The following is a 21,573-nucleotide window of genomic DNA, read 5'->3' as shown; positions in this document are numbered from 1 at the left end:
GCTGGGCAATACAAGATGCACATTTCTGAGGGGAAATCTGGGACTAGAGAATCTGCTGGTGTTCTGAAGTGTAATTCATGAGTGACTAGCTAATAGCACTCAATACTGTGCAGCTGGAAGCAAGTTTCATGCTGGAGCCTGTGTGTTAACTGACCCAGAGTGGCTGTTCGCCAGTAAAGCAATGTAAAAGGCATCCCAGGTTGGAGAGCTGAGGACAGCTATTCAGCAATCCAGATTGTACCTGTGTAATGTTACCAATAACCTCACAATGATTATTAGTCTTGATAAGTTACAAGCTTTCTGTAGATACCTTACATGTTACTCCTTATGGATAAGCACCCTGCAAGACATGTGTTTGGTACAGTGCCTTTGTCTGGTCTGAGATAATAGTTGTTTGCAAAGAACAGGAAAACATTTGGAAAGTGGTCTCCATGTCACAATAATTTAAAGGTGAATTGCAAACCTTTAAAGAATAACAGTTTTAAAAGAGCCCAATGTATTAACACAGCAATTGTAGACTTAAAAGTGAAAATTTTCAAACTCTTTTTCAAGTTACTATACATACCAATAATTGATTTCATGATGTAGTGCTTGTCTTGAGATTTTGATGAGCCATGGATTCTGTGGGCCCCAAACACCCTTGTGTGTCTGATGGTGGGCTATAAATCAGTAATTTTTAAGGGGGGGAAGCCACAATGACTAGCTTATCACCAACCAATCAATTCTCATTTTTCTAAAAGGCTAGAAAGTATATCCTTTTAAAATAAAGACGGAGAGGAGCACTAACACTTTGATTTAAAGGGCTCACAGTCATGAGCTTTGCCTGCTTCAAAGGTTAGCCCAATTCCTTGCACTGTCTCAGGTGGAAAAGGGAAACACAGAACTCAAGAGGAAAATCAATGGGATTGTCATAAATTTTGTTTCAAAATGTTTCTGTAATGATGTACGACCTTAAAACTTTTTCTTTTTTCAATTGCCAATCCAAAAAACTCTGCAGTTCACCTACAATAAGGCTGCAATATCAGCCTTGTTATTTCTGGATTTCCTGTTTACTGTGGAATTAAGATGGACTCTGAACTTCATTTTGGGCAAAAGGAAAAACAAATCATCTGCCAAGTATTCTTTTGATTATGTGTATAATTAATAAGTTTGCTATTGTCCTTGATAATTAGAATTAAGAGATATATGGTGTGACCCTAAAAAACCCACAATGCCAACTAGGCAACTCTATAACAGCAACTCCTAACAAGCCAGACAAACTCACTACAAATAGAACAGGAGTACTTGTGGCACCTTAGAGACTAACAAATTTATTTGAGCATAAGCTTTCGTGGGCTACAGCCTACTTCATCGGATGCATGTAGTGGAAAATACAGTAGGAAGATAGATCATCCAAAGCAGGTGTGTACTGTTCCCTTGGGGATAGCCAACTGGTATTTCTGAGAGGGTTAAGTGCATAAGGGGCTGAATACTACAGAGAAATGCTTCAAAGGGGCTCGGATGGCAGCTATTGTTAATCTGCAGGGCAAAGACAGGGCTGGCATAGCCCAGAGAAGATGGTTTAGGTGCTAACAGACAGGAGATGTTAGGGACCCAGCAAATCTCCCTCTTGCTGGAGGCGGGGAGGAACAAGGTGACTCTCAGTCCTTGGCAGCCTGAGAACAGCCAATTATGTTAATATATCTGTATATGCTACTGTAGATATATGCAAATTAATGAAAACTTAGAGTTTAATTTGTCATGGCAACTTAAAACTTTGCCCCCTGTACAAGCTCATCAAAACTGCAAACCTTTTATCTGGATTGGTAAATATTGTTGCGGAGAAAAAGTTGACTTAGGACAAAAAAATGTGTGTTAAATGCTAACAAGAAAGTTATATTTAGCATGTTAAATTACCTGGAGTTTGGCCGATGAGCATGTCCATTTGTGTCTATCCCTAGCAAATGCAGGAACAGAACTATTTTTTCTTCATTTACTTTAGAGAACAATGTTTGATTACTTCTGGCAGCTTGGAAGAAGTTCTATAGGGAAGAAACCATCAAAAGATTATTCTGAGAATCATGGAAAAAAAAGGAGACGCAGCCTATTAAAATGCAGATTTTATTTAATGTTTATATCACAGGAGTTGTATTGTGCAAAACTATGAAACAGCAAATTAATTACTGTGCAATTCTGTTTATCTGAAGATAATATTCCAGTAAAATTTTCACTGCTGGGGCTCACCTAGAGCAAGACAGGCAGAAATCTTCCAGTTCTTAAGCTTTTACGGTCCCTATGAGCAGTGATAGCAGGTAGGATTGTGAACTATCCTTTCCTTCTTTCTTTTGCATTGGTGGTCACACACTATACCTGAGCTTAACTGCTGCTTTGTAACCTTCCACTTATTTCTTGATATGAAGTGGGAAACACAGGCATCCCAAATAAAAGTGAGAAACGACTCTTCCTAAATGACCATTATTATTAAAGTAAATGTTGGTGTTAGCTGTCAGATGACCATTATTTTTGCATTCTAAACGCAAACTCAAACAAGGAACATCCCAAACACAAGAAAAATTCTAGGGAGTGGAATGATTTAGGTTCTCCTGTTTTGGAAACAGGTTTTGCAGGACCGACATACCAAAACATGGTTCATCTCCAGAGACCAAATCGAAGCAACAGTGTTCTGTAAATGTATGGAGTGTGGAAAATGCATCTGCCTTGCATATGTCTGAACAGAGCCTTCCCTGAGGCATGAACTGGAAGCCATTCTGTCTCAGAACAAATGAACCTTGGCATGACCATCTGGTTTTACGCCAGCCATATTACAGTAATGTGAAATATAATCGGACAGCCATTTTAACATGATCCTCTTAGTGACACTGCACTGCCCAGGGAAATAGTGTCGAATGAAACAAGAAGCTGGGTAGACTTTCTAAGGGTTTTTGTCCAAGAAGAATCTCAAGCACTTTGCAACATCAACATGGAAAAGGACCTCACTGGGATGGCAGGTGGATGCGGAAAGATCATTGTCAGAAGAGGATGCTCATTAAGATTTAACTCTGGCACCATTCTTGCAAAGGAATCTCTGGTTTGTATGTAAAACTCATAATTAGGGCCCTACCAAATTCAGGGTCCATTTTGGTCAATTTCGCAGCCAGAGAATGTTAAAATTGGTCAATTTCACGATTTCAGATGTTTACATCTGAAATTTCAGGATGTAACCACGGGGGTCCTGACCCAAAAGGGGATTATAGGGGATGTCGCAAAACTGTTGTAGGGGGGTCATGGGATTGCCACCCTCACTTCTTTGCTGCCTTCAGAGCTGGGCTCTAAAGACAGCAGCTGCAGAGCTTCCTGAAGCTGGAGGTGACTCCCAGAGGTGGAGGTGAGTATGATCTCCCCCTGCTGCTGGGGTCCATGCTGGAGCAGTGAAATTGACAAGAAAGCTGCTCACAGCTCTGGCTGTCACCCCATGGGCTCCTGGCTCCAAGTTGGGCTGCCCAGCTGTCCAGGCTCCCCACTCCCCGCTCGAAACTGGGCTGCCCCCCGGGCTCCCTGCTCTGAGCTGGGCTGCCCCCCGGGCTCCCTGCTCCCACTGCGAGGCAAGTTGTGCCTGCCCAGTTTCCTCGGGACTCCCAGCTCCCCACTGGGTTGCTGCCTGGGCTCCCCCCACAGGCAGTCCGGCTGCACCAAGGCTCCTGGCTCCCCGCTGGAAGCCCTTAAATTGGCAGGGGTTTGAAATGCAAGGCAGCCAGAAATAAGGCTGGTGGAAGCCAGAGTGAGACCTTGTGCTTGAAGAAAGGCGGCTACTGGTGTCAGGGCTCTGAACAAAAGCTGCATAGCATAAAAACACCCAAGCAGTAACAGAACCCATTACTGGTCTGGATGGTCCCCAAAATATTACATCCACTCACTTAAATCTGCATATAAGTGGCATTATTATATAGTCTTCTCCTAAGACCTAATTCAAGAAAACTATAATTGAAGTCATTGGTATTTAAAACATGAAACAAACAATAATATATATTGAATAGGGACACTGTAACTGATGGAATGCTCAGTTTGCCTGCTTTCTGCAAACAAATTTTTGCAGGGGTCCACCTGCAGATATTTGATTGCAGGATCAGAACTCTTGCAAGGATTTCCAGACTACAGCCGCACTACCAGTGCTATATTTGAACGTAGGAAAGAGTAAGCCTGCTTTTGCGACTTAAAAAAAATATCAAGTAAAAGGCAAGTTTAAGTTTCAAATTCCTGAAATTAAAAACTTCATCATGTTTCAAGGCAAATCCTTTCGAGGCCTAATTAGCCAGAATGCCATCTGAAAAGAAGGAAATACAGACCTGTGGTTTTCTCTTTCGTTAGCTGAGTTCCCATGAAATTTCAAAAATCTCAGAAAAAGTCTGATGGGGGGGGAGAGGGGGAGACATACCAGCAAATACTGATTTATAATGAAAATCAGTTACCGACAATTTACTGGACACTCCTTTTTGCAACTTGGCCGTCACCACATTGACATTCAATCAATCTAATAATATGGAACAGGGTAGAGAAGAGGAGCCATACAGTTTTGAAGAAGTGTTAATTTTTCAGATTTAAATTTTCACATGCATTCATATGTAAGAGAAGGGAAAGTGTGTTGAGTGTGGTACCAATGAAGTGTAACAGGAACAGGAAGGAAGGCTTATTTTATAAGTTCTGGGGTGCGCACTCCATCTAGCTTTGTGTGTACATTACATGATATTGCACAGTCCGAAATCAATGCAGGGTTACACATAGGTGTGTTACAACAAAGATAGGCAACAGTTAACGTTTCACAGTTTTGCAAAAAAGTGGGTTAGAATTTTAAATTCAGGTTCACCTTCTGATTTATTTATACATTAGTTGCACATATTAACAAAATATATAATGTTATCAAATGGATTAGTAACAGAACTTCTCATAAGTCATAACTATGTGGATTTCATTGAAAGGGTGTATATGCCTGTTTAATATAGAATGTAAAATTTCAAGCACCATAGCTCTATTAAAGTTTCTCAAGTTTTTCTAAATTAATGAATTTCTAATTGAAACTTTGATAATTACTTCATTGATTTTTCCTATCAAATGAAAACACTGAGAACCAGAATACTGTAGATTTGTAATACGCTTTTGTTTTTTAAAAATTAAATCAGCTGGTGATCAGAAAAAAGTAAAAATTCTTCCAATTAAGGAGAATGGAAAAGGCATTAAGTGATTAATATAACCTTAACCAACAATCAATGAATTTACATTGAAATACCCATCTGTAAAGTATTCAGGAAAGTGATGTGAACAATGGAAATAAATTAATCCACCCACCGTGAAATAGGCAGATACCTCGTTATCTTGTAAAATGTGTTGAATATTTGAATGATCAACTGGAATCACTCCTGCATTTTTAGTAGTTTAAGGTTGTGTGTCATATGTGATTGCAAAAGATATTCTGTAGATATGCAGTAGGAAACACAATTTTTAAAAACTGGCTTTAGAAAAAGCACTAGAAAGTTTACTGCAAGGAGCAGTCTTAAACCTGACAAGGGTATTTTCTTCTATTACCCAGTTGCAACCTGTGTCTATAATGCATAAGTGATATAAAACAGAGAAATATTTATTCACCTTAACATGGTCAAAAACCCAAGTGTCTAGTTTAGTTGCATCTTGTGCTCCAAAGTCTTCCTTTTCTGCTGTATAACAGTATGTATAAACGTGATCCCCACTGGCACCTGCAAAAACAATACAGATGCAATATTGGGTGGAAGCAAGAAAATTAAACTTTTTTTCCTTAATAAAAAAAATATAGATTGCCTGTTAAAATACAGGACGTGAGGGAGAAAAATATCGATAAACCCATACAAAGACAAGAAAAGAGATTAGAAAGAAGAAAATGCCTCTTGAATAATCTTAATTCACTCCTCATTTTATGTTCTATTGTTTCTTGAGTTGTATAACTATTCTCTTATCAGACAGTGTATTGATAGTACCAACATCAGAGATGTCCTTATACCTGAAGTTCCTTCAGTTCTTGGGAGGAAATAATGTTTGGAAAAGCAAAAATTGAGTGAAATACAATCCAATTTTATCAAAATGAAATGGGCAATATAGGATTTATTAGAAAAACAAGAGTTTGGAAAAGGGCTTGTCTACATGAACACTTAGTTCATGGCAAACTGGGGTATAAATCTACCCCACACTAGCCTGCCATGCACTAAAAGTATGCCTATACATGGAGATGGGGATATGATTCCCAACTCCAGGAGACTAATTCACTTTGGAAGTGAATTGAACTAAACAGAATTAAGGACATTTTACTTCTGAATGAGAGAGTGTACACACAGGGGTTTAATGCAGTTTAATTAATCTACTTCTAATTCACACCTTTAGTTAATTTGGATTAATTTTCCTCAGCACCCCTATCTAGACAGCTCCTAAGAAGATGACTTTTTCACATAAGTAATAAATGCTTGGCGTCGTATTTGAATTTAGATTTTCAGATCAAAGAGATTCTACTGTACACTGCTTCTATCACTCTGACACAGATTAATAACTGGAAATTAAGAAAAGATTAAGAGAAGATATACCCAAAGACCACTAAAATGCCATTTTACCTCAGATGTTGCAAGATGCTGGTCAAGAGGTCAAAGTGCAGATCACTATTCTGGAATTGGTGATTAAAGGTCCAAAAATCAAATATAAAACATCTTTACCTCTAGCTTTGATACACAAAGACTTCTAACTTCCAGATATTAAACCTAATGTGAAACCAAGTGAGACAATGCCATATCATAGAGACTTTAATAAAAGAAATTATAACACTCAGTTTTAAACAGCAAAAAAGTGGGTAAAGAAAGCTCAAAGGAAGGATGCAGATTAGTTACTTCCAATCAGTAGAGCAACCCCCCTACTGTAATATGCAAGGATAATTTGGGAATGGATTGGGACCTGCACAATCTTCGAAGTCTTTATCTTTAAAAATTAGGTCTGATGCATAAAAAAGGCAGGCATCACTTAAAATGAATGCATTTTTCTGAAAATTCTCAAACAGGCACTGATGTGGAAAAATATAGTATCTCATTTTGTACACATTAAAGTCTATACCATGCTGTCTTGTGAAACAGAGAAAAGAGAAAACACATCAAAGTACTGAATTTTTGAAGTCCTGATGAGATCTGAAATCAGGTAGAACTTATAGAAATTCTGCAGTCTGGCTGAGCTGTTGAAGTCACAGGGCTCTAAGCAAGGCTATTTCTATTATTTCTGCATAAACTTCCAATGGGGAAATGTTCTTCTGTCAGTTCATAGCAACATAGAATTCAACTGATTTGTATAGTGCAATTTCCAGGCTTGTGGGTGAACTAACATACAAAGTTCAAGAGCTAGCATTTATCTGGATTATACTAAAGCCTAGCTGAAGTGTTACACAAACTTCAATACCATTAAAAAAGGATTTTAGGACAGGAACCTGAAAGCTGTAGCCCTTCATGTGTCATCCCTGTTTTGCAATGGGGTTTATTTAAAAATCCAGAACACATAGTTTGCTGAGTTGCTGTCAGAATAGTGAGTAGAGTCCTCCAAGGCATTTTTTAAAATCTGTTTATTACTGTCAATGGAGTTGAACTGAATGGAGAAAGTATACCAAAAAAGGAGGCAGAGCTCACCAGCCTTGGTAGCTGTTGCAACCATCCTTGTTGATATTATGTGATGATGCACTGTTGTACCATCTTCTGGTGATGGGATACAGCAAGGGAAATAAATTGGGGATCAATCTGAAACAAGTTCCTGTCCCTGAGAAGTGCCAGCACCAGGAAACCAAAATTAAGTATGTGCAGTGTATGGGCTGATTAGGGGTACACTCCTAACACTCCCCACCCTAATTTTTACCCAGATGAAGAATTTGTATTAATGTAAAAACAAATAAAACAGCGTGTGCAATGGCTCCTTCCATAGAAAATTTTGAAACACTTCACTGCATTTTAGATTCTAGATTCTAGACTTCAAGAGAGAGATTATGAAAAATATCTACTATGTATTAAGTACTGTATCTATCTTTGGAGACAGAACTGACAGGAGAGGGAAAGCCTCCTTTTCCCTCTATTCTGCCAGAGGGAGGAGGTGGCAGGGATTTGGGGAAAATAACTTCCTTTAGAAGAGATGAGAAAAACAGGGGAAGCTCAGCTAGAACACTTCTTCCAACCATGAGCTGTTGCTGCTCTTTCCACTAACTAGACAGACTGGGAGCCCCAGAAACTACCCAGTCAGGTATCAGCTCCTCCCACATCAGATTTCCATGTCTGATGTGTCTTCTCACCAACAGATTGCATCCTCATGGTGGTGAGCAGAGTCCTAGTCAAAGAGCGCAGAAGGGGTATGCAAGGTCAGCATCTTAGGGGGTGATGCATGTCAGTCTTCAAGCTGAGAGCCGTGTATCTAGTTCTGCTAGTCATTAATAGCAGATTCATTAGGCATCACCTGCTGTTAAAACAGTATGCCAGGCACGCTATATGTGAACCGGCAAAGGGTAGGACCCTTCAAGAAAAAAAAACAGCAGTTATTCACATAGTAAGTGTACTCCTTTGAGAGGCTTGCTTTCACAGATTTCGTGTCAGTGATGCAACTTGGAACTTTTGAAAGGTAGTGTTTGCTGAGGATGCCCCACACGCAGCCTGTCTGTATCTCGGAACCCCACAACCATAGTTATTATAGTTAGCAGCATTAGAATTCTTAGCCTCATCTAGTCTCCAAGGACTTGTTCACATATTATTGCAGACCTACCTAAGCATGGACAAAGCCAAATATAACATTATGTCACCTGAAAAATAGAGCTCCTAGCTCTGTTACTGCGGCAGTTCTCTGTCTGATGAATTCCCCATGGTTCACCAGCGGAAACATCGCTCTAATAGGACATCTATGTCAGAGACTTTAGCATGTGCCCAGGAGTCAGGAACTGGTAGAGAGGAGGCACAGATAGGATGAAGGCAAAAGCACTTAGGAATACAGGCTGTCTGTGATGGAATGTGAGCCAAGGGAGCCTGGGCAGCAGAGGAGAGCTAGCATCAGCTAACAGAAGTATCTGATGGATCTGAGCAGTTTCATTTTCTTGGCATAAAGTAGTAATGATGGACTAGGAGGGAAAAAACCACCTGTTTTTCTATTTAAGTCCAAAATTTGAAAAGTGGTCTGTGACTGATATGTACTGAAAATGGGTGAACTTGAAGTTTGGGGCTCATGGGTACTGTGGTGGTTTAGCTAGTTTCAAGGCCAAATTTAAAGAGGACCATTTTTAAAATCTTTCCTTGGCAAAAATTAATATATATTTGACACTAAAATATTGTAAAAACTTACTGTTCTCTGAAAAAATGGTGTTAAATTCCAAGACTAAATGCATTCATTAAAGAAAGAGAGAGAGAGAGATTTTAATTCTGCTTAAACTGTATCTGCAAATATATTGTACATTAAAGTACAGAATTGCTATAGGCATTTCAGTGACCAATGGAAAATAAAAGACTAAATCACCTGGGTCAAAAAATCTTTCAGAAATTCAGATTTCTAAGGATCAGTATTTTGGCATTTAAGAAAAACAACAATTAAAAACTATTATTTTAGTTGGGGACAAAGAATCTACTACGTTTTAGATTTCTCTACTGAAACATACAATAAATCCTTTACCGTAATGCACTTTTCTGACAAGACAAGGAAATGTCCTGGCAAACTATATTTAAGCATTGTTGCAGATAGAGCCATGCTAGCTAGTATTTTCCCCCTGGTTAGCTTAGACTGGAATAGACAACCATTGTGTAGAAGTTTCATTGAAATTTGGATGATCATACAAATGTTTGAAAAGTCAAGGATAACTAATTCAATTATGGAAACTATAATTTAACTCACTGATGATTATTAGGCAGCAGGCTTTTCATGCGAGTATTCTGACTACTTAGCTATAAAGCTGTCAACAAGTGGTATAAAGGACCATAGTTTGATATTTTATATTGTTAGCATATAAAACAAACATTTGTAGTAAGCATTTACTTTGGGAAAATAAATACCTCCACTAATATATAAAGGTGAATTAACTCCTTCTTAGAAACTACTTATTCCAATCCATTTCCCAGAGTTGTATATGCTCCTTAATGATGACTTCAGTGTGAGATTGTACCACAAGTTTCTCAAGTGATATGGTAAATACCATTTACCTTCTTTCTCAAACAAAGCCAGTGAAAGATAGCACAGTACACTAAAACTGAATTCCACAAATCCTTTCCCAAGAACACATGGCTGCAAAAATGTAAACAATCTGCCAATGGGCTGGATGCCACATTCTCTTCCCATCCCCCCTCCAAACCCAAGCTTCAAGCAGAGGTCCTGGGAAAGATAGATTCCCCAGAAGAGATTATTTTGCAGCTAATCATAAAACTGTTTTTCAGATTAACGCAGAAGTGGAAAAAAGGAGGGGGGTGGGAAACCAAATTATTCTTTCTTAACCCAATCACTGAAAATAATGGGGTTCAGGCAAAGTACAATTATTGTCATCGTGAAATATATTTAAAACAATTCTCTCAATTCTAAAATTATCTAGGAGGAGGCAACACTGGAGTTTACCATATTATTCTGGTTCATGAATTTCAAATTCAGCTACATCAGTAGACTGTACATTCTTCTTGGTGCTCGGGGGGTTCCGCCACTTCCTTTTCACAGTCTCTAGGATCCCCAATTTGTCATTCCCTCTCAATCCCCTGTTTATATTCTCTACTCTAAATCCCCAGCGCATAGCCACCATCCTTCTAAAGAAGACCGGATGGAATTTCCTTTAGAAGTCCCTTAATTGGCTGACATGTCACTTGAGTAAAATGCAAACAATATGTAGGACCAAGTAGGGGGGAGGGATAGCTCAGTGGTTTGAGCATTGGCCTGCTAAACCCAGGGTTGTGAGTTCAATCCTTGAAGGGGCCACTTAGGGATCTGAGACAAAAATCAGTACTTGGTCCTGCTAGTGAAGGCAGGGGGCTGGACTCAATGACCTTTCAGGGTCCCTTCCAGTTCTAGGAGATAGGTATATCTCCATATATTATTTATTATAAGCACACTGCTTCCAGTGTACTCCCAGCCTTTACCAACCCAGGGACGAGAGATCAGCACTAGTAATCTAATCCTGAGCTCAAGGATAGCATCACAAAACTCCATGTTTGCATTTCTATATACTGTATTCCCACTTATATTTTACTGATCTAAAATAGGAGTGAGAAAACGTATAGTAAATCCCATCTCCATTTAATATGTACAACAGGCACAGGAACAACAAAATGAGGAAAATGATTGTTAAACTCAGTTTCTTAATGAAAGTCATAGCTATGTCAAATTTAACAGTAATTTTTAAATTACAGAAGTTTCAGAATTGCAACAGTATATGCAATTTTTATATCACACACACACACAGGACCTAAGAAACTACGCTTGGGGCTAAATTGCACTATTAGGTAGGTAAGATTAGGAAAGCATCAGAATAGTCCATAAACAGTAGTGAGAAGTTATGCTCTATTTAAAGCTTGTTTTCTTTTCTGGTCTGTGATGAGGAATATTTCCACCCCACTCCCAAATTAACAGGCTTCATGCTAGAGAAGACATGTTAGCATTCACTGTGTTAATAAAGTCACAACCACCATAAGCCATCGCTGGAGAATTTGATTTACCTATTGTACAGGACCAGGACTTATCCTACTCCTCTATGTAGTATTTCTGTAAGGTTTTGTTTTTATAATCTGTATGTAAAATGTAATTTATAATAATACAAACAAAGCCCTACAGAAATGCTAACTACTGGTAAATCCTGCAAATACCTCTCTGACTAATCTACTTTAAAAAAAAAAAAAAACATTTAAACCACATCATAACTACCAGTGTAGTGTTTATCAGCTAATAAGATGCACCCCATTTAAGCTTACCTTTAGCAAACATAGGTAAAATATCTGGACTTCCCCAGCTCCAAGTATATTTACTTTCATTGAAAACTGAATCAAATTCCACTGGGTTCTCCTTCCATCCTGTCAAAACAAACAATGTTAAAGGGATTGTTCAGATGTAACAGAGAGCCTGATCTAGCCCATTGTCTAAAAATGAATAGTACTAGAAAATAGGGAACATTTTTAAGTCTTTATTATAATATTTAATAGTAAATGCTAGAGTTAAGATTACATTTGACTTCCATTGTAACCCCATTTGCTTATGCTCATAAATCTGGGTGAAAAAAACCTTTTTTGGCTTCATAGTTAGTCTCTTGTGTCAATGGTTTTAGTAAGTCTAAACAACAACCGTCCACTCTTTTTTCCATTAAGCAAGGATGACAAACAAAATTACTCATTTTTTTCCAAAGTAAGATAATTTAAAGACTTTATTTTGTGCATGCATAATTCAAAAGTGTTTGAATTTTATTAGTACCCATGGAAGAGTAACCTCCAGGCTAATACCTGTACTAATAAAAGAGTTATAAGTGATTGAAAGTTTGGTCTTCTCCATGTGTAGTACAAAGTTTCCACTAAGTTTAGAGTTCAAATACTACCTATAGGACTGGAGAATAACGTGAATATCTGATGAACCTTACAGCATGACTGGAAAACTATTTGTTGCCCAGGAATTTAAAGAGAGGGGGAATTTAGGAAGAAGGGAGGGGGATTACCTCCTCTTAGAGCACTAAGAGGGTATGCGTAATTTCATTCACCTTTAATGGAACGAGCAATCTATTTGTTATAGGAATTAATGATTGGAGATTAATTTTAAAAATTGTCAGAGCATGTAGAGCACTGATTGGATGCTTGTTAGTTAAATTAATGTCTTTTATTTATTTATTCTTTTAAATTTATTAGAACACATAATCTAGTTGTTTTATAGTTATATGAATGAGGTTGATTTGCACAGCTGTGTACTGATCTATCTACATAACCATGGAAGTACAAAGTGAAAGCTCTGCAATATATACTTTGAGGATAAATCCCACGTCGGCCCAATGGGGATGGATTACAAGACTCTGTTTTGAACAGTACTGAAAAAACACTGCCAGCACTCAAAACTTAATAGTCGTCTTATTTCTTTCTAGCGTCTATAAATGTCTTTGACACAATCAAAGGGACACAGAGAAGAATTAAAGAATGAAACAGTTTGTGCCTCTCCGACACTGGAAACTAAATATTATTTGTCTTTTTGACATATCTCATCTCCACCAATCTGGGGAGCCATAATTGGGATTTCCCCTGCCCATACCCTCAGCTCTTATTTTTATAAAGTAAAAAAAAACAAAACACAGCTCTAGTCAAAAGAGCTAGACTGATAGCCTTGAAGTCTGAAGCCCTCAGTACATGTAATTTAGCCCTCAGTACATGTAAAGCAGTCAGAGGCAGCTCATGCTTAACCCATGCTATCCTGCCAATGTACCTCAACCCCGATCTATATGGACTAGTTTATTCACCATGTCCATTCAATTCTTGGCCTCTCTGCTGAGACTGCATCCAAGCTTGGCCAGTTGTGAATAAGGACACCTATTCATTAGGATCAGGACTAAGACCATCAACTAATTTTATTTAGGCAGAGGTTCAAATGAATAAATAAACAATCATTTTTAAAAGATCAGGCTTTATAATAGATTTGCCATCTGGCTCTCCTTGAGGGCCAACGGCCCTCTATGTTCCTGTCCCTTGACCTCTGGCCCCAATCTCTAGATTTCAAGTGAGTAAATCCCTCCCTGTGAGGCATGTCACCATTGAATCTAGAAGGAGCCACTTTGTGGGGAATAGATTAGTGATGAGTGGTACAGTAGTGATGAACCCACTAAATTATCCCTAACTGAGGAGCTCAGTTAGCACTCCCAAAAGCTAGGTCTCAGAAATGACATCTATGCTTTCCTCTCATACTGGAAAAGCCAAACCATACTTAGTTACAGGATGATCGCATACTACTTCTGTCTTTATATTTGAATTTTAATACTTTGAAGAGCTCTCTAGTACAATAATTAACCCTAAAGCAGGAATAAAATATATACAAATCCTATTTTCATAAATATTAATAGTAGAAAATTCTTCAGAAATGAACTCATGTTTTTCAGTCTATTATGTAGACATTTAGTAACCAATTTTGAACCTTACTATACCATCAACAGCTCTTATTTGGAGGATGATGTCAAATTTGTTGGAACCTGGGGCTTGCATACCTTTAGCAACTGCACTGACATCTTCATAAAATCCAGCTATCAGTGCCACATGTCCTGGTCTAGATTCTGTTGGAACATGAGTATGAGATACTCCCCAGCTGCCTTTGTATTCTATGATATTCCTGAAAAGAAAATACAAGTAATTACTTCACAAGACTGTGTGTGCATGCACAGAGTAGTTTGTATAAGAAAAAGTGATGACTAGATGCTGTTAGCATTAAATTCAAAACTCTCAGATTTAGTCTTGAACTGTAACCGTTAAACTAGAAAGTAGTTACCATAAGATAACTAAACACCCACCAGGCATAATTATCACTATAGTCTGCCACCATCATGAAGACAGGAGGTTAATTGGTGTGATCATACATTTCAAGTTAATACATTATTTTATTTCTACTTTTTTTTCTCTAATAGGGGTTATTCAATTTTTTCTTGTAAAGGTTATTCTTTTTTTCCTCTCAGAATTTTTTTTCTAGTTTTTGCTTTCTCTGTTCCTTCATTAAACCTGTAAATTTCCAGATTAGGTTTTTTTCTTCTCCTCAATAAATAAAATATAGCCAATTATATGTAGTTCTTGTGATAGTGTCCTTTTTCTGGGCTAAATTTCAGAACTGAGAGGGGTCACTGAAGAGGGGCAGGGAAGGGAGGTAAAATAGAGGTTATAAAATCAGATTACTCCAACACCCATTACTTGGACGTAATCTTCTACCATGAAAATTGAAAGTAGGAAAAAAGTCCCCAAAGGGAGAGAGGCAGGTAAAATGGTGCAGCTGGAGAACCAAGAAGCAGGGTTGTTCCAGACCCTTGACCAAACCATCAAAACTAATATGTTGATTATTATTGTTGAGTAGTCAAAGAGGATATAGTGGGTGGTCTCCCTTTGAAACCTTGTTTTCTTCTTTTTAGGCAGCTCAGTAAGTCTCTGGAAACCAGAAAACTGGACAGGGTGGGGTCTCTGAGCCATCTGGAATCTACTATATCTTTGTTTAATTACAGGCATAAAAATCCCAAACTATTGCAAAGAAGGCCTGGAGTCCTTCAATGTGTGCAATGTTTCATCGGTGGTATCAGCAAAGAGTTTCAGAAAAGGGGAGATTCTGGACAGTATTTTGCTGCTCCCTAGAGATCCTGGAGCCAGGATGCCCAATGCATGATGATTGCCATGGAGATGGAATGCACTGGAGTGTCAGTTGCTTCTAGGGAGGCCTGAAATGATGTTTTAGCCAGAAACTAACCTTTGGCTATTATGGCCTGGATCTGTTTGCAATGTTCTGCCAGAAGGCATTCAAAAAACCTGGTGAACTTGGAGTAGTGTGATTGTATTTCATCATAAGAGCATGGTAATTTGCAATCCTAAACTGTAGGGTCGCTGAGGAGTAACTCTTATGGCCAAACAAGTCAAGGCATTTTTTGTCCTTATCATACTGGGTAGATTAAATGTGGTGCTGTCTACCACATTAATTTACTGCTTTAACAACCAGGGACTTAGGAGAAGGATGTGAAAATAAAATTTCACAGTTCTTGGCTGGAACATACTAATTCTTAATGACACATTTGCATGTGGGTGGTACCGTTAGCAGGGTTTGCCAGATGGTCTTGGCAGAATCCAGGAGGGCCTCATAAATGGACAAAGCCACTCAAGCAGAAGGTGTCACATGCAAAATGTCCAATCACTTGTGCTGCGATTCTAGGAGGACCTCCTCTAGTCATTGGCCACAGAAGGTGGAGGAGGCACAACAACCTTATCTGGGAAAGATGAGGAAATACTAGTTTACAGCACAGCAGCCTCCTTGTCTGCTCTGGCCTTTTGCTCCTCAAAGTTTTCCTCCAATTGTTGAGGTAGTGAAGAAGGAACAGATGGAAGAGGAGACTGCCTCCCCAGTGGTCCCGACCAGAAAGGCTAGGAGCCTGAAAACTGTTGTCAATATCTAGCTAAGGGCCCCAATATGACCACTAAGGAGTATCATAGGGTCTAGGAAATGGCTTCCACTGCCTGAGAAGAAGCCTGGGTTTGTCTCTCACGTGAATCGTCCCTATCCTTGAAGGCATCACGGAAGGAGCTCTTATTTTGATAGGTAGGGGAATCTTACACAGAAATATGGGAATTTGAAGAGATATCCTCCATATCATCCAAAGGGGGAGCTCTGCCCAGCTCAGAAAATGGTGGGGAGTCAGGTGCTACCAGGGAGCGAGGTAACATTACATCAATTTAAACTCAGTTCATGTTTTAATTATTTTCTTCACAATCATGAAGGTTGAATTTTTATTCATTTATTTTTGTGGAACATAATTCTGCAACATACTGCTCAGCCCTGGAATGCCAGAGGACCTGGGTATAAGCCACCTCTATTTCTAAGGCTGTTTCTCTTCTCCCTAAGAGAGGCAATTTGGTAAAATGTTTAATGGTTAACTTGCACCATGACTTACAATTTTTAGGAACGGAAGTGTTATCAGACACACTTACCTAAGGTAAGGTGCTTGAGGAGTACCATTATCATCTAATTCATATAGTGTATCTGCCCGCAAGCCATCAGCAACAAAAAGCACTAGTCGCTTTGCAGGTGGTGGCAATGGAGTACGCTGAGGAGTCATGCCATGAACCAAAGGAGAGGTGAAGTAGATGTCAAAAATGGAGGCCAAGAACACACAATGCACAAGGAGACCAGCAATTATGAAGATCAGCATATTCATGGTGACAGGTAGTTCCTAAAGCAAAGTTCAACACTGAGAGGGGGAAAAAAATACAGGAAGTGAGTTTAGTCAGTCAAATGAAACTTATTATATCAATACTTATTATGAAAAGGCAATAACCTCACCATAGTTAGAGATGCAACCAGCTTTCATTATAAATCCCTACTATATAGTCTGCTCCTCTCTCCCAATAATTTTAGCCTGAAAATTGCCATGTACTCTAAAAGCAAAGAAGAATGTTTCAAAATGTTTTCGAGTTACAGGTCATTAAAAAGCTACCCTGGTTGGAAATATTGTCTTTTCCTCAATAAATAAAGTGTTTATTGTCTCAGTCAAAACTGCTAGTTACTATTCCTTCAAGATTTTCGTATAGTTACTAAGTCTTGGAAATTCATTTGTGGACTGTAGTTTGAGATCCAATGATTTCAGTGGGAGTGCCAAGCCAAGCCAGCTCCTGTTAATTTAATTCAGGGTCTTTTTCCATTTACTTCAGTGACATCAGGATCAAACGCTACATACGTCTGTAAGAACTGTGTAGGTGTAAAACATTATTAGTCACGTATTTTAGATGAGGTAGCTCAAGCACAAAGAAGTTCAGTGATTTCTTGGTTGGGAGGCACTGTGACCTTAGCTGTGGCCCCAGAGACCTATTCTTGAGTTGGACATTTTATGCACTTTTTTTTAAAAAACAACACTGTGATGTGCACCCAAGAATTGTCCACAGGTTGTTACTACACTCATGTGGAAAAAGCAAGTGGCAGAAGATTATCACTACTGAAGACTACCAAAAAATATGGCAAATACAGTGCCTACAACCTCTCAAATTTACTGGATTCTATTCATTGTTGTATATAAACATGGAGAGAAGAAAGAACACTGTGAAAAAGGAAAGAAAAAAGCCACTAAGAACATAGAGACCCACCAGATAAACAGTAGACCAAGAACAGTGATGCTCACCAACATGACTCATTCATCTAAGGCAAAAAGACAGCCACAGAGGTAAATAGGAGGCCCCTGTGGCAGATATGAGCTCTTGGAAGTACAAGGAGTTCAAACAATTACATTTAAATGTGGCAGACAGGCATAAGCTTTGGGACAATAAGTGTTAAGTGGGTTTCCTGGGGGTGGTTAATGTATATTCCACCACTCCAGTTATTCAAAAACTCAGTCTTTTGAAGCTACATGCTGAGGAGACAGCCATTGACTGGTTATTACCTGTTCCTGGAGACTAGATATCAAAGGTCTGAGCTGTATAAAGAAACAGCTGAACTGTTCAGTTGTGGTTCTGGTTCCCGATCTAAAAAACTGACATGAACTTGTAACCACTAGTTTCTGAATTATGTTGGCTCTTGTATTTATCTTTACAGTTATCTTCTCAAGGTGATCACGGAGGGTGTGGTTGAGTTTCACTCCGAGGTATATTGGGATGTGATCATGTCGCACATTTTTACCACAGAAAGCTACTTTCAGTTTGTTTTTGGCACTTATATTATCAAGATGAAATGCTCTTATTATGGTTTTTCCAGGGTTTGGTTTGAGCCTCCATTTCTGGAAGTACTATTCCATACTTTGGAGGTCCTCAGTTAATGTTTTCTCAATGTCATGAAGCTTTGGTGCTTGGATCGTCATGGCAAGATCATCTGCATATCCAAATTTTACTCCTGGTGGAATTCTGCCCCACTGCATCCACGCATATTTAATGAGCCCTGCAGATTTCTATTTTTTTGCGCAGAAAAAAGCTTCTGCCAAAATGTTGCTGCAGTTCTGCCTTTTGCCCACCAGAAAGCGCTGTGGCACTAGAACAAAGCTGCGACTCCCCGCCAGCGAGGGAAGAGAGGTGCCTTAGCAGCGCTTGTCATGCTAGTTCAGGAGACAGGGTCTGTGGGGTGTTGGGGGTAGGGGATCAGATAGGGGCTCATAAGGGCTGGTGGAGGAGGACAGATTGGAGCAGAGGCTGAATGGGAGTGGAGGCAGAGGGCCACGGGAGGAGGGAGATGCAGAGACACATGGGGACAGGGGCAGATGTGCCTGACTGAATGGGAGAAGCTAGGGGTCAGCCAGCGTCTGCATGGGGGAAGCTCCCTAAGAATCCATCCCCCACCAAAAAAAACAGTTCCATACTTTTCCCACTCATACTCAACAGCCCTCCAAGTTCACACCCAGGCTTCTTCCCAGCAATTTACTTCCCTCCATTACCCCTGACTCCCCCAAGCCTTTGCACTGCTTCTGAGGGGTGTGGGAAATATGGTTCTGTATTGTAGTTTAAATGAATTATTACTCCGAGTTCTGTATTAATATGCCTAGTAAGGAATCTATTTGTCAAAAAACATTGCCTGAATCTTTTTTGTCATCTGTATTGTTACAGACATATTTGCTGACAGCTATTTTGAAATAAATGACCAAAAATAATTGAAACTGATGTGATTATACTGGGTTGTTTTGAAAAATAAAATATGCAGAATTTTAAAATATTGTGCATAGAATTTTTAATTTTTTTGTTGCAGAATTCCATCAGGAGCAAAATTTTCATGATTTAGTTGGAGGCATGTCACTTATGTAAATATTAAAAAGCGTTGGTGTGAATACAGAACCTTGTGATAGCCTGTTGTTTATGATATGGGGTGAGCTGGTCTTATTACTTAGGTACACCTACAGACATGTGTTATTCAGCATGGTCCATAGCAGGCAAAATGCTTGGTAGCAAGATATAATTTTTGCAAGTTTCAGCATCAGGCCTTAATCCATACACGGTCATACACAGATGACAGGTCGACAAATACTGCACCAGTCTTTAGTTTTTTCTGATAACCAGCCTCAACGTGAGTTCTGAGTGCCAGAATTGGTCACAACAACTACATTTTGGCCAGAAGCCTGCCTGACAGGGATAACTGGCTCAGTAAAAGGGCGATATGTTCAAGAAGTTTATAGGTCATACATACTTGGTAAATTGGCCTGTAGCTTCCCACTTCATCAGTGGGCTTCCCGGGCTTTGGAATGGCAATTACCATTCCTCACACCATATTTCAGGGATCTGAATTGCCTTAAGATAGAGGGACTACAACGTTGCTAGCCATTGGAGTCCTTTGGGGCCGAGATGGCGGAGGAATTCTGGCAGAATACTATCAGGGCCTACAGACATCCTTTTTTTCATCACGGCAACTCTTAAGAAGATGAGCCCCGGGAAGGCTGCCACAGACCGGGTGCTGGGCTGGCTGGAAGAGCAGCAGGACCACGAACAGCTCAGTGCGGGCAGGCTGAATCCAGGAGACTGAGCCCAGAACCTAGACAGACTGGGCGAGGGTACCGTGATGGGCCCTGTTGGTCTGGTTGAAGACTGAGCCCAGAGAAGGCTGCTGAAAGAACACCAACTGAGGGTACCCAGATGGACCCCTGCTGGGCTGTTAAAAAGGCAGTGTCTCTGAGAAGGAAGCCTTGGTGCTACAGCTCCATGCCAAGGCTGTAAGAAAGAGCTAGTGACTGTATACCCTAGAAGGCAGAACAGTGTGTGTGACTCAACTGGAGAGCTGAGTCACTGACGACCCACAGCACAACCATTGGCCAGGGGGCACTCACAACAGGCAGGTGCCACCCCATTGTAAGAACTGAAAGAAAAGCAGGATCACACCTGACCAGAAAGGGGGTGCCCATGAGAGGTGGGTGCCGCCCTATTGTAGAAAACTGAGTGATTGCAGGCCCGCATTGGCCATAAGGGGGCACTCGTAAGAGGTGGGTGCTGATGCTGTTACACAACCCTACTCCTAAGGTCTGTGAGAGTAAAGAAGAGAGGGCTTTTGGCAGAAAGACTTATTACTGCTCCAGAATGGAGCATTTTTGGTAGGATGAGTAAAGTTTTTCAGAGCTTTCATATGATGAAAGGTTCAACCATCCTACCACCCAGCCTTGTAATTGGAAATAGAAAAGGCCCCTTCCCGTCCATACTTCCTAGGTATTAAAAACAAATACACCAAAAGTCCATGTTGCTGTGCTATAGGTCTGTCAGTTTCCTTACCTGCAGTCACATAGCTATAAAATCTGTATTAACTCTTATGGATTGTATAACAGTTGGGGGGGGAGGGGGAAGAAGAGGGGCAGAGTCCGAATAATCAGGACTGGAGGCAATCATCTTATTTGCATGAGCTATCCTCTTTCCAGGCAGTTCCATAACTTGCTGACAAGAATATTTTCCTCTCTTCAGGCTAGCATTTCCTCTGTGAAGTGCTCTGCCTGTTACAGAAGCTATATCCTCAGCCTGGTGCTGAATCATGTTCTTGAAGATTAATGGTAAGGCAGCATAAGTAAGTAAATGCAGATCTAGTTTCCCCAAAGCCATCAACATCTAGTGTTGTAGTTCTTTGAAATTTTAATCTCAAAACATTAGGGATGCTTATTTTGCCCAATCTAAAAAGAGCACAGTGTAAGTCTTTGGAAAAAATAATGTAATATTTTCTATTTCTGTTTTCTGTTTTCAAATATGTGGTGACACATAACATATTCCATATTAATAGAGTTTTGTGTATGTTGGTGGGAGGATATTTTTAAAGGGTAATAAAATGTCAAGACGAAAATCAGAATACTTTAGTCATCTCTTTTGGAAGGAGCATGCTCCATTGAGCATTCTATGCCTGTTGTGTAAAATTAAGAGGCTCTATTTGGAATGCATTTTCAATAAATATCAATGGCTTTGGCAAGTATCT

At 39.6% G+C, this 21,573-nt stretch overlaps 1 protein-coding gene across 5 annotated transcripts in view; it reads right to left on the bottom strand.

Annotated features, from left to right (window-relative positions):
- Positions 1-21,573, bottom strand: part of PIGN (phosphatidylinositol glycan anchor biosynthesis class N) — a 152,897-nt gene that overhangs the window by 120,111 nt on the left and 11,213 nt on the right. For all 5 annotated transcript variants that reach the window (XR_008444008.1, XR_008444007.1, XM_054020086.1 and 2 more), the window contains exons 2-6: positions 16,653-16,912; positions 14,189-14,310; positions 11,934-12,032; positions 5,617-5,723; positions 1,897-2,021 (exon numbers count right to left, since the gene is read on the bottom strand). Coding sequence is in view for 3 of the 5 variants with exons in the window: in XM_054020086.1 (XP_053876061.1) it covers positions 1,897-2,021; positions 5,617-5,723; positions 11,934-12,032; positions 14,189-14,310; positions 16,653-16,879 (680 nt within the window). In the remaining 2 variants the exon portion in view is untranslated. The remainder of the gene's footprint in view (positions 1-1,896; positions 2,022-5,616; positions 5,724-11,933; positions 12,033-14,188; positions 14,311-16,652; positions 16,913-21,573) is intronic.

The sequence above is a fragment of the Malaclemys terrapin genome, chromosome 2 (assembly GCF_027887155.1).
Source record: "Malaclemys terrapin pileata isolate rMalTer1 chromosome 2, rMalTer1.hap1, whole genome shotgun sequence".
Lineage (NCBI taxonomy): Eukaryota > Metazoa > Chordata > Testudines > Emydidae > Malaclemys > Malaclemys terrapin.
The sequence above is the reverse complement of the archived record's forward strand: the minus strand, read 5'-3'. Positions and strand labels throughout refer to the sequence as shown.